The following is a 13,990-nucleotide window of genomic DNA, read 5'->3' on the forward strand; positions in this document are numbered from 1 at the left end:
GAAGGCTGCAGAGAAAATTCTGTTCAGAGCTTTGGTCAGTTTGTGCTACAAAAGCAGAGCCTGGCAGGAATGGCCCATCAGAGAGAAGCACACAGAGCTCTCCCCATGACAAAGGAAGGAGATTTTTAACATCTGCGAGAAATGTCTTGTTTTAATGGAATGTCTGTTCTGCTTTAATGGAGTGCCTGTTCTAATGGAAAAGCTGTTTTCCAGCTGCAGAGAGCCTCCCCCAGCTCCCATCCTTGCCCAGTGCCCTGCCAAAGGCTGAGGGCAGCTTTGCATTCCTCCCATCCCTTCTCCTTCATTTTCCCCAGCTCACACCGACCCAGAGCAGCAGTGGAACAGACCCAACTGCAAACATGTGAGACTTTTACATCTCCATGGGGCACCTGGAGGCCAGCTGCTGCCAGGAGAGCTCCACAGGCAGCAGAGCATGCAGGCTCCTGCTCCCTGCCCACCCTCAGGAGTGAGCACACAGCACAGGGAAGGGAAGAGAACAAAGCCCTTCGGGTGGAGAAGGCTCTGTGTTGTTACTGCTGCTGAATCCAAGGCACATCTGATGAGGCAGAGCCTGAAGCTCAGGCCCTGAGGAGGCACAAATGCTTCTAAATATACAGAGAGACCAACTCCCTTCTCTCCCCTCTCCCTGCTTCCCTCCTTTGTTCATTTCTTCCCCTGAGAAGAACAAGGCGTCCTGCTCCCCTGCTGCCTTTCCACGGGAGCAGCAGGATCCAGGCCTCTGCCTGCATTCCCAACATGAAAAGCTTTGGCAGGAGCCTTCTGCTCAATGAAACACTTCCTTCCTGCTGCCCAGCATGGACAGGGATACCTGCTCAGTGAGGAATGTGCTCGCTGGTATAAATTCCCAGGATTAACAGAGCAAGGAGCAGAGCTGGGGGAGCCTGGTGCTTGTCAAAAGTCTTTTTTGGCTTATCGAGTTTGCTCCCTCACCTCTGCCACTGATGGCACGAAATGAAAGTCTCTTGGCAACTGCTGCTTTTAACCTGCAAGTGCTGAAGCACAAAGAAATACCTGAGAATGCTTTAAGTTGCCAAAAAAATGTCATTTCTCCCAGTTGCTTATTCCTCCCTCAGTGACATCAATTCCTTCTGTTGGATAAGAACAGCAGGGAAAATAAAGAAATCATCTGAACCAAGATTAGCCCCTCAGCCAGCAGAACTGCATGAAAATAAGGCAGAAGGAAAAGATGCCTGTTTTGGTTCCCAGCCTGTGGACAACACCTGCCAGCACAGTGTGTCCCCTACCTGCTTGGAGTAGCCCCCATAGATGATGATGTTGCCCTCAGGGGTGGGAGTCATTTGACAGCCAGACCTTGGAGCAGGCCCCATCCCTGCAGGAGCCAGCTTGCTCCAGGTGAAGGAGTCCAGGTTGAAGGCATACACATCATTGTAGTAGATGAAATCTCTGCAGAGAGCACATGGGGACACTCAGGACAGGATAAAACAGCATTTCAGAGCTCTGCTCACAACCCCCACTTCTACAAGACAAGGATCTGACAAGACTGGGAGGCCAAAAGTGCTGGACTGAGCTTTGGCTACACGGATGGGCAGCTGCTTCAGCGCTACAATGATTTCTCCCAGACCTGAAGACTTTAAATCAAGATCCTTTGTCTTTCTAACACAAAAATCCATTCAGTCCCAGTGCTGCTGAGGATAACTCTCCCATTCATACCCAGATTTCTGCTATTGGTTAAATTTTGCTGCTTTTTTTTTAGGAGGACTCAAAACACCCAGCCACCCCAGCACCCCACCTTGCACTCTCATGGAATCCTCCAAAGATGATCAGCTGCCTTTTGCACGCAACCATCCGATGTCCACTTCGTCCAGAGGGCCCTCCTGGTGCCCTGAAACACAAAGAAATTCCATTTATCTGCCCTGGTAGTGCCTCAGGCCATTTTTACTGCAGTCATTGGCAGCTGAGCTGGCTGAGCTCAGCCTCTCCTGGAAATGGGCACCACTGGGAACGTGGCTGCCTCAATCCATGGCTGCTTTTCCCCAGGACAGAATGGATGCTCTTCCAGGAACTCTTGGGACTGCACAGGCAGTTCTATTCCTAGAGATAAACCACCCTAAGAGCACCCAGAGTCTTTCCAGTGATGACTCAGGAGCTGATTCTTCAGGAGAGTTTAATGAACAGCACTTCACAATTGCAGGGAAGACACTCCAAACTGAGATGTTTTCTCCAAGCACCAAGAGACAAAGCCTGGCTCTGACATCCCCCTCCCTCAGTGTCTCAGGAAATCAACACCACCTTCACTCATCCACCTGCAGTTTGGGTATGACTCCAAACCAGTGAAAACACTTCATGAATTACCCAGATTTCCTCAAGAACAAAGGCACTGCAGCAAAACAAGCCATCATTGTCGGCACGATCCCACTGATGGAGGACAGGGATAGATGGGATGTTGGGAAGGAATTCTTCCTGGCACAGGTGCCCAGAGCAGCTGGGGCTGCCCGTGGATCCCTGAAGTGCCCAAGGCCAGGCTGGACAGGGCTTGGAGCAGCCTGGGATGGTGGAAGGTGTTCCTGCCCATGGAGGGGGAGGAATGGGATGGGATTTAAGGTGCCTTCCAACCCAAACCATTCCATGACTCTGTGACTCACTCCCTGACCCTACACACTCAAAAGCACACACTCTGGTTCAGCTCTCCCAAGCTTTCCTGACCTTCTAGTTAAATGTGCAGTTTCCATTTCCAGGAACAAGCAACACCCCCTCCATGTGTCCCATCCACAAGGCCCCCGAGGAGCTGGGCAGCTGGACACCACCCCAGCATGGATTGAACCTTCCTTCCTCCTTCTTCACCCCCAGCATCACACAAGAGACAACAAAAACAACCCCAACAACTTTCCAACACAGCCAGCTCTAGGCCAAAGAGGGATTGCTGTGTGTTCTCTGCCCCCATGGATGAATCCATCCTGTTTTCCCTCACTGAGGAGTCTCCCAAAGCTCCCAGCTGGCACCACTGAGCCCACCAAGACTCCTCCACCAGGCAGCCCTAAGGGGTGGAAGTGATTGTACAATCAGAGCCTAAATAAATAAAGCTGAAAACAGCAGCAAAAGCTAAAGCCACAACCCCCTGGCCACACTTGGAGCGGCAGCAGGGAGCTGGGAATGTGGTGATGGATTTCTGTGGAGAGAGAAAACGAGGGCCCTTATTCACCACCGAAAATGACAACCTCACCCTGGTGATAATGAGAAACTCCACCAGAAGAGCAGCGTTTGGGGAAGACTGAATTAATATTGATTGCTTGGACTCTTTATTCTAACAGAGAGGAGGTTTTTCCAAGCATTTACTGGATCTTTAAGTATCACCCTGCAGAACAGCACCTCTGGTATTAATTTCTTCAAGACTTGAAATCATTATTTTCTCTTGCTGTAACAAAGCTCCCATGTCATTACTCCAGAAGATGGCACTTTTTAAATCATCTTTTTATTTTTTAAGGGGAGGATGAATTAAACCAAACATGAGCACTAAAATCCTGTTCTCAGAGAGTATCTTGTGCCTTGTTTCTCAAACAGGTTTCCTCCGAGTTTAAAATCAATAGAAGTTTATTTATTGATGTGTTTTAATAAAGCTCCTACCAATGTAGATTTAACTCCAAGGCACAAATGGCACAGTCAGGCAGGACTGGCAGTGATGCAGAACCTCATTCCCACTCCAGGAGGATTTTCCTCCAACTTGTTTCCCAAACACAAACTCTTCCCTTTTACCTGTTTCAGTGCTCCTGGTCCCAGAGAAACATTTTGGAAATGGCTTCCCAGACTTTGGGATTAATGCTCTCTTTCATGGGGTTGACACCAGAAGGCAGACATGTAGGAGGGAGCTGTAAATTCTCCAGACTTTTTTTTTTTAATAGATGAAAAACTCTGGCTAAGGACTGGCTCTACACATGTACAGCATGAGGCTGATCTGAGCTGCCCCATAAAGAATTTTCTTTTGCCTGTGGAGTTACTCTGGGACTTGTAGTAACAAACCAGAGCTGAATTCAGCCCCCAGATTCATGGATTACTTGTCCCAGTGGCTACAGGCTGCAGGAGTTTGCCTCTGCATCCACAGGATGCTCAGGAGAAGCCTGGGAGTGCTCAATAATAATCAAAGTGGGGATGAAGAGAACATTCCATCACAGGGGCACTTGAGGACAGAGCACTTTTATCCTGCAGAGGAAGCTGAACTCAGGGTTTGTGTTGTTTTACACCAGTGGCACACACAGATCCTGTCCCCTCATGTCTGGATACTCAGGTGGAAACAGAGAAGGGAAAACACAACTTGCACAGGGCCCAAAATCCTCAATTCCAACCCTTGCAAAGTCAATCCACAGTTGTACACCCAGATCCTGATCTACCAAAGAACAAACTCATTTCTGGGCTGACAAGCTACTTGTTTTACACCAAAACACCCTTTTCTTTAAGCACCTCCTACCTGGTTTGGCAGGACCTGATTTTTCTGGTGAGCAAGGAGAGGCATCCATCAGACCCAACCCTGTGCTGGGCCATCCTCCACTGCAGGGACTGCTCCAGTTCAACAGACACTGGTGAAACTGGGAAATTTCCAGCAGCACATGCCACCAAATCCTACAGGAAGCATCACCAGTATTCCAGAATCTCAGTGAATGGAGCTGCAGAGGAGGGATGTGGCAATTCCCAAGCACAAGCCCCAGGGATGCTCCCTGCCTCTCCCTGAGGGAGGGCACTGGGACTCAGAGAGCTGACTGGGAATGTTCTCTCTAGGAAGGAATCAGGCAATTAGGTTAAAATATTGCTGCTCCAAGGCAGGGTAACAAACAGTTCATGGACTGAGGAAACCTCGAGCATCACACACAAGATAAGGTGGCTGCACTAAGTCAAAGTCAGCTGCTGGCACGGCTTCTAACGGGCTGGGATTTGCTGTGTTTGGATCATCTTTGTGCATGCAAAATGCAAGGAAAACACAGCTAAATCCTGCTAAATTTAGCAACTTTTAACTCTGTCAGGCAGCCTGGCACCACTGTGCTCTGTGCTAGGAGAAAATGGAGCTGCACTTCCTGAGCACAGGGAAGTTTTCAGAGTTAGACAAAGTTTTCTCTTCCCAAGTGTTTAAGAATCAAGCCCCTCATGGCACCAGGATGGTTTGTGGAAGGAATTGTAGGACAGGAAGGACAACATCATGGTCTGGAATCTGAACTGGGGGGCTGGAATAACCAGATTTCCTACAATTTCGTGTTTATATCACAGCAGGGTCATCTTGGACAAACCAACACATCAAACCCACCTGAAATGTGGCACTCGTGACCCTTCCCATGGGAACAGAAACAGAAACTTTGCCTCTCTTGTCCAGACATTTCTTCATGAATAATTATTTTATTACTTTATTATTTGCACTAAAATGACGTTTTCTACACCCCACACTAGTCTGTACCCCATGTGTGTCACCTGGCATTTATTCAGGTAACATTGGCAGCACAATGGATACATGGAATTATTCCTTGGTCTGTGTGAACCAAGGATGGCTCCTCACCATGATCCCAATAAATGGAAAATGCTGAAGGAAGTGAAGTGCAGCAGGTGTCATGATCAGAGTTTTAAAAGCAGGATAAAATCCCTTGTAGAACTCACCAATCACCTCTGCCCTTTCCTCTTCCCCTTTCCAAGCAGCCTCCTGACCAAGCTGCTGTATGGAAAAGCAAAGAGGCAGCAGAACCTGCAGTTTTGTGCTCAGCCTGGTCAGCATTAAAACAAAACCATTCCCTCCCTTTGCCTCATTAAAGCAGCTCCAGGAGCAGCCCAAGGATGGGGAGGGGATGTGCTTTGTCTGATTCCAACACTGGGACCAGGGCATGGGTGTTCCCAAAATCCCAGCAGGGCTGAAGGACAGAGGGCCACCCAAACAAGGCAGGAAGTTCAAATGGAGAAGACTCCAAATTCCCATTGTCAGGCACTATCAATGCTCCCACTCTACAGGGAGAGGGAAAAAGGTGAGACAGGCACAGGTTGTCACTGTGAGCTCAGGATGGAGTCCCTGGCTCCATCCCTGCACAGCTCATCCCAAAGCAGCCTCAGCTACTGTGCAAGGGGAGGCAGGCACAGCTAACAGACCCCACACTCTCTAATGCTGAGCCCAGGGAAAAATTCCTGGGAAGACACCTACTTTGAACACATAAGGGTGTCAATAGGGGTTGAAATGGGATCAACCTGGACAGATTTGGTGTTCTCACTTGAAGGAAGAACATGGAGCTCCTAAGTGATCAAAAGCTGCTGCTTTTCTCAGTGTACTTTGAGGGTGATGAGGAGCTCCAGCCCACCCAAAGCTGTGTCCTGGTACAAGACAATCCCAAAGTCCAAGAGGAAGCCAATCCCAAACTCAGACCCAAAACCAATCTCCTGCCTCTCAGTCCACTGGATGTCACTAGAACTCTTCTCTCAAGCAAATACAAACAGGAGCAGCCAAAGCAAGGAGCCAAAGGTTAAAGAAACATCAACACAGGACTTTGGGCCAGTTCCACTGAAAATATTTACACTTTCACTCCTGTCAAAAACTTCTGGCACCTGTTTCCTTTGACAGGCCTGAATTACTGGCTTGTTTATCCCGAGGAATCTCAAGGCAGCAAATGCCAGGAGTGCAGTTGGGTAGATACAAATTGGCTTCTCCAGTGGTGTTAAAATGGGGAGATCCTTGCGCTGGCCTTGTACAGCCCCCACTGGAGGAGCCCAGGAAAACAGAGCAGCAGTTTTGGACATCTGCACCTGCCAGGGTTGGGAACAGAGAGCTGCTCATGATACTCTTCCCTTCAGTTAAGCAACACCAAGGCAAACCCACACCCCAAAAATCAGGTATGAAATAAAGCAGCTTTGGTCTCAACAGACTTGGAACACATCTCTCATTCCCACTTCTTTCTGGAGGTGTCTTCCCCACCCCTTTGAGCATGGGCACCTCTGTATTTAAGGGAGAGCTGGGAAATCACAGCACTGAGCCAGGAATCAAACTTGGATCACACTGGCACAGCTCCTCATGAGGCCAACACCAAAGAGTCACTGAACACCAGGATCTCAGGGATCAGAAATCCAAAATTCTTGGCAAAAGAATGGTCCAGACATGAGGTCCCAGTACTTACTTGATCTGCTCCCAGGTCTTGGTGGCCAAGTGCAGGACCCAGAGATCTTTGTAGTGGTAGAACTGCTCCCCGTTGGGAGAGGCAAACTCGCCCCCGAAGATCCAGAGCTGCCCCCCAGCCGTGGGCACCACAGCTGCCTGCAGGACAAGGGACACCTGGGTCACAGAGGACTCCAAACCAGGCACACAACTCCCCCAGTGTCAAACACACAGCTCCAAATCCCAGGGAACAGCTGCAGCAGCTCTCTGGGGCTGAAGGAAGGAGAATTTGGATTAAAAGTGTTTAGCACATCTTCCCTAGAGCAAGGGAAAGCTGGCCCAGGAGCTGGGCTCTTCCCACCTCCTGGGGGAAGTTCAAAGTGTCCTAGGAAACATCTTGGGATCAGTGTAACAAAGATTGTTCACCTCTCTCTGTTCAAAAGCAAACTAAAGGAAAACAACAACAAAAAAAAAACCAAATACAGAAGGAAATGTGCAGCATTTGGACAAGAGGAGAGACTGTTACTGCTTTGATTGTGTCATAGCACAGAGGGGTTTTTTATAATTTTTTTTGCACAGAGCAGCACCAAGACACCTCTGGCACGCAAGATGCCAGTTAAAAGTAGGGAGAAGAGCAAAACTCCACTCCACTAAAGTTATCTGTGTTAGGACCAAGGAAGAAGGAAGGAATCCCAAGAAGCAAATGCTGTGGCAGTGCAAATTTCAATTTGTGTTTTCTCCAGGGTACCCATGACAGCTCAACACTGGGACAATGCTCTCCTTCCTCACAAGGCTTCATTCCCTGCCTGCCTCTCCCAGGAAAAAAAAAAAAAAAGATTTTTAGCCCCATAAAGGACCATGCCCTGCCATAAACCAGCCCAAACATGAAATGATTAATTAAGAAAATCCACGGTGTGCTTTCAGGCAGGATTTGTGGGAACATGTAGTTACCTAAACAAAGGGGATGTGTGCCTGAATTCCATGGGCATCCAGTGCTTAAAGGCTTAAAGGGAAGGTTTATGCAACAGCCTGCTCATACTTGAGGGTGACCCTTCCAAGAGCTGGCTTGAAATTCATGACAAAACCAAACCTTTTTCCTTGAACAACTGCCAAAACCTGCCCATAGCTCCTCTCACCTCAACTTCAACAGTGGATTGTGTGTCAGAGACCAGGGATGACAAATAAAACTAAAAACATGCACCTAGCAGCCACAGACACATCTCCTTTTAGCTCTGAGCTATGCATGAAATATAAAGCCACAAGGAAGACAAACCATTCAGCTCATGAGGCTGAACTGTCCCCTGTGAAACCATAATTAATTATCAGACAGAAACAGTGCTGAAGCAGGACTCCTCAGTTTATTGTTGTTGTAATCCAGCTGCAGCTCCTGAGCTGCTCCCTTTGGATTGAGCTGCTCGACAGCCACCTGCTGGCTGCTGGAATGTGGCCTCTGAAACCAAGCTCGACTTTAAACAGCACAAAGTAGCCTAAAAATCAAGGCAGAACCTTTCAATTCAAAGATACACAGCTCAGAGCAACACTGGCACTCAGTAACATAACAAAGGGATATGAACCTAACTGGGGTGTTGGATCTTACCAGGGAGCTTTGGGATGGGTAGGAAAAGGACATTCACATCCTGTATGGCAGCTTTGGGAAGGCACCAGTCACCCACTGGCTGCAGCAGGTAAGAAAATCCCTCAGCTGGTGAGGGCCAAAGACCTGCAAAAAATACAAGTCTTTGGTCCAGGTTGTGCTGTGCAGGTGTTCACATGAAGTAAACAAACCCAAATTCCTCATCCTCACAAGCAGCCAGTGACCTGGATTTGCAGAGAGGTGCAGAAGAGCCCAAGTGCTCCCTGCTGGCAGCAGTGGCAGTGTCTGGGGTGCTCATGGATGAAGGCTGTGGCCATGAAGGGAACAATGGACTTTGGTGAAATTCCAGTTTGAAAATTCAGGGCCCCCTGGGATTACGGATTTGAGCTGGTCCTTGTACAATACAGCAAAGAATTAATTTCTGAGGAAGAATCTCCCCCCTGGCTCTGCCAAATCAACAGACACAACCCCAAATCTTCATTCCACACTGAACACTGCCAGAGGACACCCAGTGACCAGAGCACCTTGGACAGAAAAGCTGAAGTGACACCACTGGCAGCCCATAATGAGGAGAACAAAGAGAGGCAAGAAACCCTCAGGAGGTGCAAAAATTCAAGCCCTCCTCCCAAATCTCCCTCAGAACAATCCCAGCTGCTGCTCTGGCAGCCAGAGCTTTACCTGGTGAGCACAACGCCTCGGGGGTGGGTTGGGGATGTCCAGCTTGGCCCAGCTGTTCTTCCTGATGTTGTAAATGTACAGCTCATTGTACAGGTAGGTCTGTGAGACAGGGAGGGAAACAGCAGCTCAGCCCAGCCCAGCTCAGCTCTGCACAGGGGATTTGGGGTGAAGATTGCAAAGCACAACCCCCTCAGAGGGCAGGGAAGGAGGACAACCAGCTCCTGCACTGCACTGGGAGGCAGCAACTCTTCCACTGGGCTGGAATGTTCCTTCCCAAACCCTTGGTGAAGGCTTAAGATATGAGGATTTAAAAAGCTGGAGCTTAACACAGATGTTCAGGTTAAAGCTGCTCAACTCCAGAGCAAAGAACAGGTCCAGGTGGTAAAAAAAGCAGAATTAGTTCAGCTCATCACACTGGGTAACTCTGAGGTGGCCAAGTATCACTGCCAGGCTGGAGTTTTCCAGAGTAGTTTGTCTCCAGGAGCAAAATAACCATTTGCAACCTGCAGAAATTCAGGAAAAGAAGTGTTCCTGAGTGCAATAATTTGCTGCTGCTCCCATCTCCAAGGCAGCCAGCAGCAAAGGTGCAGAAATATCTTGTTTTGAGAAGGGCAAGAGATTCTTCACTAGTTATCCCAAATGAGGGGCAGATATGGCTACAATTAAGTCTGGAGAAATTATGAAGCCCTGAAATATTGATGCTGAGACAATCACTCCGACTCCTTAATGGGTTCCAGAGTGTCTCCTTCCTGCCAACTGCTCGGCCATGAGACAGAGCCATGGCAGAATTAAAAGGCTATTTTGCTCTCATTCAGGGACAAATACATATTTTATGACTGTGCCTTGAATTTCCCTTCAAATGAGACCCGTGCAAATTACAGGAAAAGGAGGGAGGGGGGGGAGATAAAGAAAAAGAAAATGAAGTATACATTACTTTTTGGCCATTGAAATATTCACCTCCAAAAAGGATCAGCTCGTCTCTCTCAGGGTGAGCACAGAAGGAGCAGTTCAGCCTGAAAGAAAAAGAGGATGGAAAAAATAAAAAAAAGATGTGAAAGTCCTTAAAACCCCAAACCTTGGAGCTTTTAACTCAGGCACCAGCACCTCTGCCCTCCAGCCCCAAAGGTCTCTCCATCATCTGCCAAATTACCCTGCTGTGATGTTCACCCCAGGGCTAAAAACTTCTCCAAAGAAATTAATTTCTTCCAAAACTTCCAGCAAGATGAATAGGGCACTGTCTGAGAGGCTCTCCTATTTCAGGAGCACACGTTACTCTGTGATTTAACTCCCCCTTTGACGTGAGCTCCTGAATTTTAATGCTGGGGTGACAGGAACAAAAATGACTTTTATGAGGGCACAGAACTCTGGGCTGTCTCCTCTCCATTTATCTGTGTGATTATTCTGCACTTGCTGCTGGTCACTGCTCTCCTGAACACCCCAAGTTTCTGAACCCCACTTAACAAAGTGGTTTTTACCTCATGACACCTCTTTTTGCCTCTGAATTCCCTTCAGCCCTCTAGTCCAAACCCAAAACTTCCTCTTCACTTGTATTTTCCCTCAAAGCCGTGAAATCTAACCCTGCTTTGCCTCTTTTGTGCTGATGTGATGGTTAAAAAGTGGATTTTGATGACGAAAACCAGGCTTTTGCTCTCTTTTTAACCATGAATTCAGTATTCCAGGTGTTCCATAACTCCAGATATCAGCTATACTTTCCACTCTTGGGAAATAACTTTACATAAAGAAATTTCATCAAAAGAAGTCCCAGCTGCTCTACAAGTGGCAGCCAAAGCCTCACACAAGCTCTCTCACCTGGGTGAGGGGGGTGGGCAGGATGACTCAATTACTTGGGTCTTTTTAGCATCCAAACTCTGGAATTCTGCTATCAGGGCTTCAAGATCCTCCTGGAAAGAAAAAGCCACACATGAGCAGCTTGACATGCACAGAAGCACACATGAAACCAGCACTCATTCCCACAGCTTCCCTTGTTTAAAAAGAAAAATAACTGCCCAAATATAACTGGAACCTCTTTTCTATCCAGAGAAACCTCGTGTACCTTTATTCCCCTTCAACTTCATTCAGTTAAAACAAAACACTGCCCCCCAAAACTGCTGACAGACCAAGGGCAGAAGGAGGACTGAAGCAATGGGAGGTTCTGAGCCAGGGTCTCTCCCACCACCCCACTTCAGGTCACTTTGCTGAAGCTGTGCTCCAAGCAGAGATCTCCAAAGTCTGTGAATTGTGCAGCATGGAATCAGCTCTCCCTGCAGCCAGGAGACTCCACAGGGGCACCTTCCATGCCTTGGAGCTTTGAACGAGGCCGTTAACAGCACTTTTTACCAGGGAAAAGTCACTGCTTTGAGGGTTGAACACAAGCAGCCTCTCTAGGAGTGTGAGAAATAAAGGTTCTCACCTGCTTTTAGGACCAGAAGAAATGGATGAAGGGGATGGAAAGCAAGAAGGAGCCTTAAACTGTGTTTTCCTCTCCTTTTATACCTGCTGTCACATACAAGGGATCGGAGGGGATTTAAGGAAGATTCTGCTTGGAATCCAAGAATGAGGGACCTTAAATCTCACCCATGGGCAGGGACACCTTTCACAATCCCAGCTGGCTCAAAGCCGCGTCCAACCCGGCCCTGGGCACTGCCAGGGATCCAGGGGCATCCCTGAAATGCAACTTCAAGGAACTTGGACAAAGCTCTCAGGCACATTGGGATTGTTGTGGTATCTTCGCAGGGCCGGGAGCCAGACTTGATGATCCATGGGGGTCCCTTCCAACCCATGGCTTCACTTTCCCTGGGCAGCCCAGATTCCCGTTGGATTCTCTCCTTTGTTCCCAACGCTGCCCTCAACCTTCCCCTGCCCCAGAGCGGCCCCGCGCCCTCCCTGGCGCCCGTCACCTCCTCCTTCTTGGCTCTGCGGGACACCTTCTTCTCCATCTTGGCCAGCGTCTTCTCGGCGCCTTTCCCCTTCTTGTCGCGCTTGCCCTTCTTCCCCATGGCGGCGGTGAAGGGATAGCCCGGGATTCCAGCGGGATCACAGCGGGACGGGGTCGGGATACCCCGGGATCACAGCGGGACGGGGCCGGGGCGAGATCACACCGAGACACCCCAAGATCACGTCGGGATCGCACCGGGATCACACCGAGATACGCCGGGATCACCCCGGGATTCCAGGGGGATCAGAGCGCGACGGGGCCGGGATACCCCGGGATCGCACCGGAATCACACCGGGCCGGGCTGCGATACCCCAAGATCACGTCGGGATCGCACCGGGATCACACCGGGATACCCCGGGAACCACACCGGGATCACGCCGGACCGGGATACCCCGGAAGGCCCCGGCATGGGGTCGCTCCCTGAGCCGCGCGGCGGCGCCCCCTGCCGGCCCGGAGCACACCGGCCGGCACAGCCCTGGCACGGCTTGGACATGGTGGGGTTGATGGCCGCCCTGAGGAGAACGTGGAGCCCACAAAATGGCCCCCTCCCCTCACACAAAATGGCCCCCCCTCAGGGGAGGGAGGCGAGGACGCGTCTTGAGGGAAGAGTCAGGCGCTGTTCAGTGGTGCCCACGGGCAGGAAAACAATAATAAACTAAACCACAAGTTCCACCTCAGCGTGAGGGTGGCAGAGCACTGGCACAGCTGCCCAGGGAGGTCCTGGAGTCTCCATCTCCAGAGCCATTCCAAGCCCAGCTGGACACGTTCCTGTGCCACCTGCTCCAGGTGGCCCTGCCCTGGGCTGGATGATTTCCCTTCCAACCCTAAATATTCCATGATTCTGTGATTAGGAGGAATTTCTTCGCAGGAAGGATGGTTAAACATTGGCAGGGCTGCCCAGGGAGGTTTGGGGTCCCCATCCCTAGATGTGTCCCAGGAATTCCTGGATGTGGCACTCAGTGCTCTGGGCTGGGGACAAAGTGGGGATCAGTCAAAGATTGGATTTTATGATCCTGGAACTCCTTTCCAACCTCAGTGATCCTGGGATTCTGTAATTTCATCACCTGAGACGAGCCAGGCCTGGGGAAGGCCCTGTGTGGAAATAAAATAAAATTAAACCAAGGGCAGAGTTCCCCAGGGACTGGGGCACTGTGCAGGTGTTTTCATTTCCAGCTGCAGACCTTTGGGAATGGGGTTTATCCAGGCCACTCTCCAGATCCTGAGTTGTTGGAGGGCCAAAAGAAGTTCAGCACTGTCAGGCAATGCCAGGCAGCTGCTTTTTCCCTCAGTGGTGGAGAAGGAATAATGATGATTTATGTGGTATTTCACACAGAAGTGCTGAGCCCAGGGGAAAATTCCCGGGAAAACACCTGCTTTGAACACCTAAGGGTATAAATAGGGGGTGAAATACATCCTTTAGCTGCAAGTTCATCCCACTGTGTATCAAAATCGCCACCATGATTGTTTCTTGTGGAGCAGAAGGAATAAAATCATTATATTTTTCACTGAATTCCCACAAACACCCTCATTTCCTTGAAGCAGGGGGGGTGTTTCACCACCCCTAGTCAGCAAGGATTTCCACTAAGGTACAGTGGAACTTTCAACACCCACGGATTTATCCCAAACATCCAGCGCATGCCATAGAATTGCAGGATGGATCCTTTGCTGGGAACATCCACCTACTCTTGAACCTGGG

At 49.5% G+C, this 13,990-nt stretch overlaps 1 protein-coding gene across 1 annotated transcript in view; it reads right to left on the reverse strand.

Annotated features, from left to right (window-relative positions):
* Window positions 1-12,689, reverse strand: part of KLHDC4 (kelch domain containing 4) — a 20,706-nt gene extending 8,017 nt beyond the window's left edge. The window contains 7 exon segments of the mRNA XM_005424770.2: window positions 1,266-1,425; window positions 1,772-1,864; window positions 7,110-7,246; window positions 9,360-9,458; window positions 10,294-10,372; window positions 11,169-11,260; window positions 12,257-12,689. Of these exon segments, the coding sequence (XP_005424827.1) occupies window positions 1,266-1,425; window positions 1,772-1,864; window positions 7,110-7,246; window positions 9,360-9,458; window positions 10,294-10,372; window positions 11,169-11,260; window positions 12,257-12,355 (759 nt within the window). The 5' untranslated portion in view covers window positions 12,356-12,689.
* Window positions 12,690-13,990: the final 1,301 nt, after the last annotated feature.

This window comes from Geospiza fortis, unplaced genomic scaffold (assembly GCF_000277835.1).
Source record: "Geospiza fortis unplaced genomic scaffold, GeoFor_1.0 scaffold102, whole genome shotgun sequence".
Classification (NCBI taxonomy): Eukaryota; Metazoa; Chordata; class Aves; order Passeriformes; family Thraupidae; genus Geospiza; species Geospiza fortis.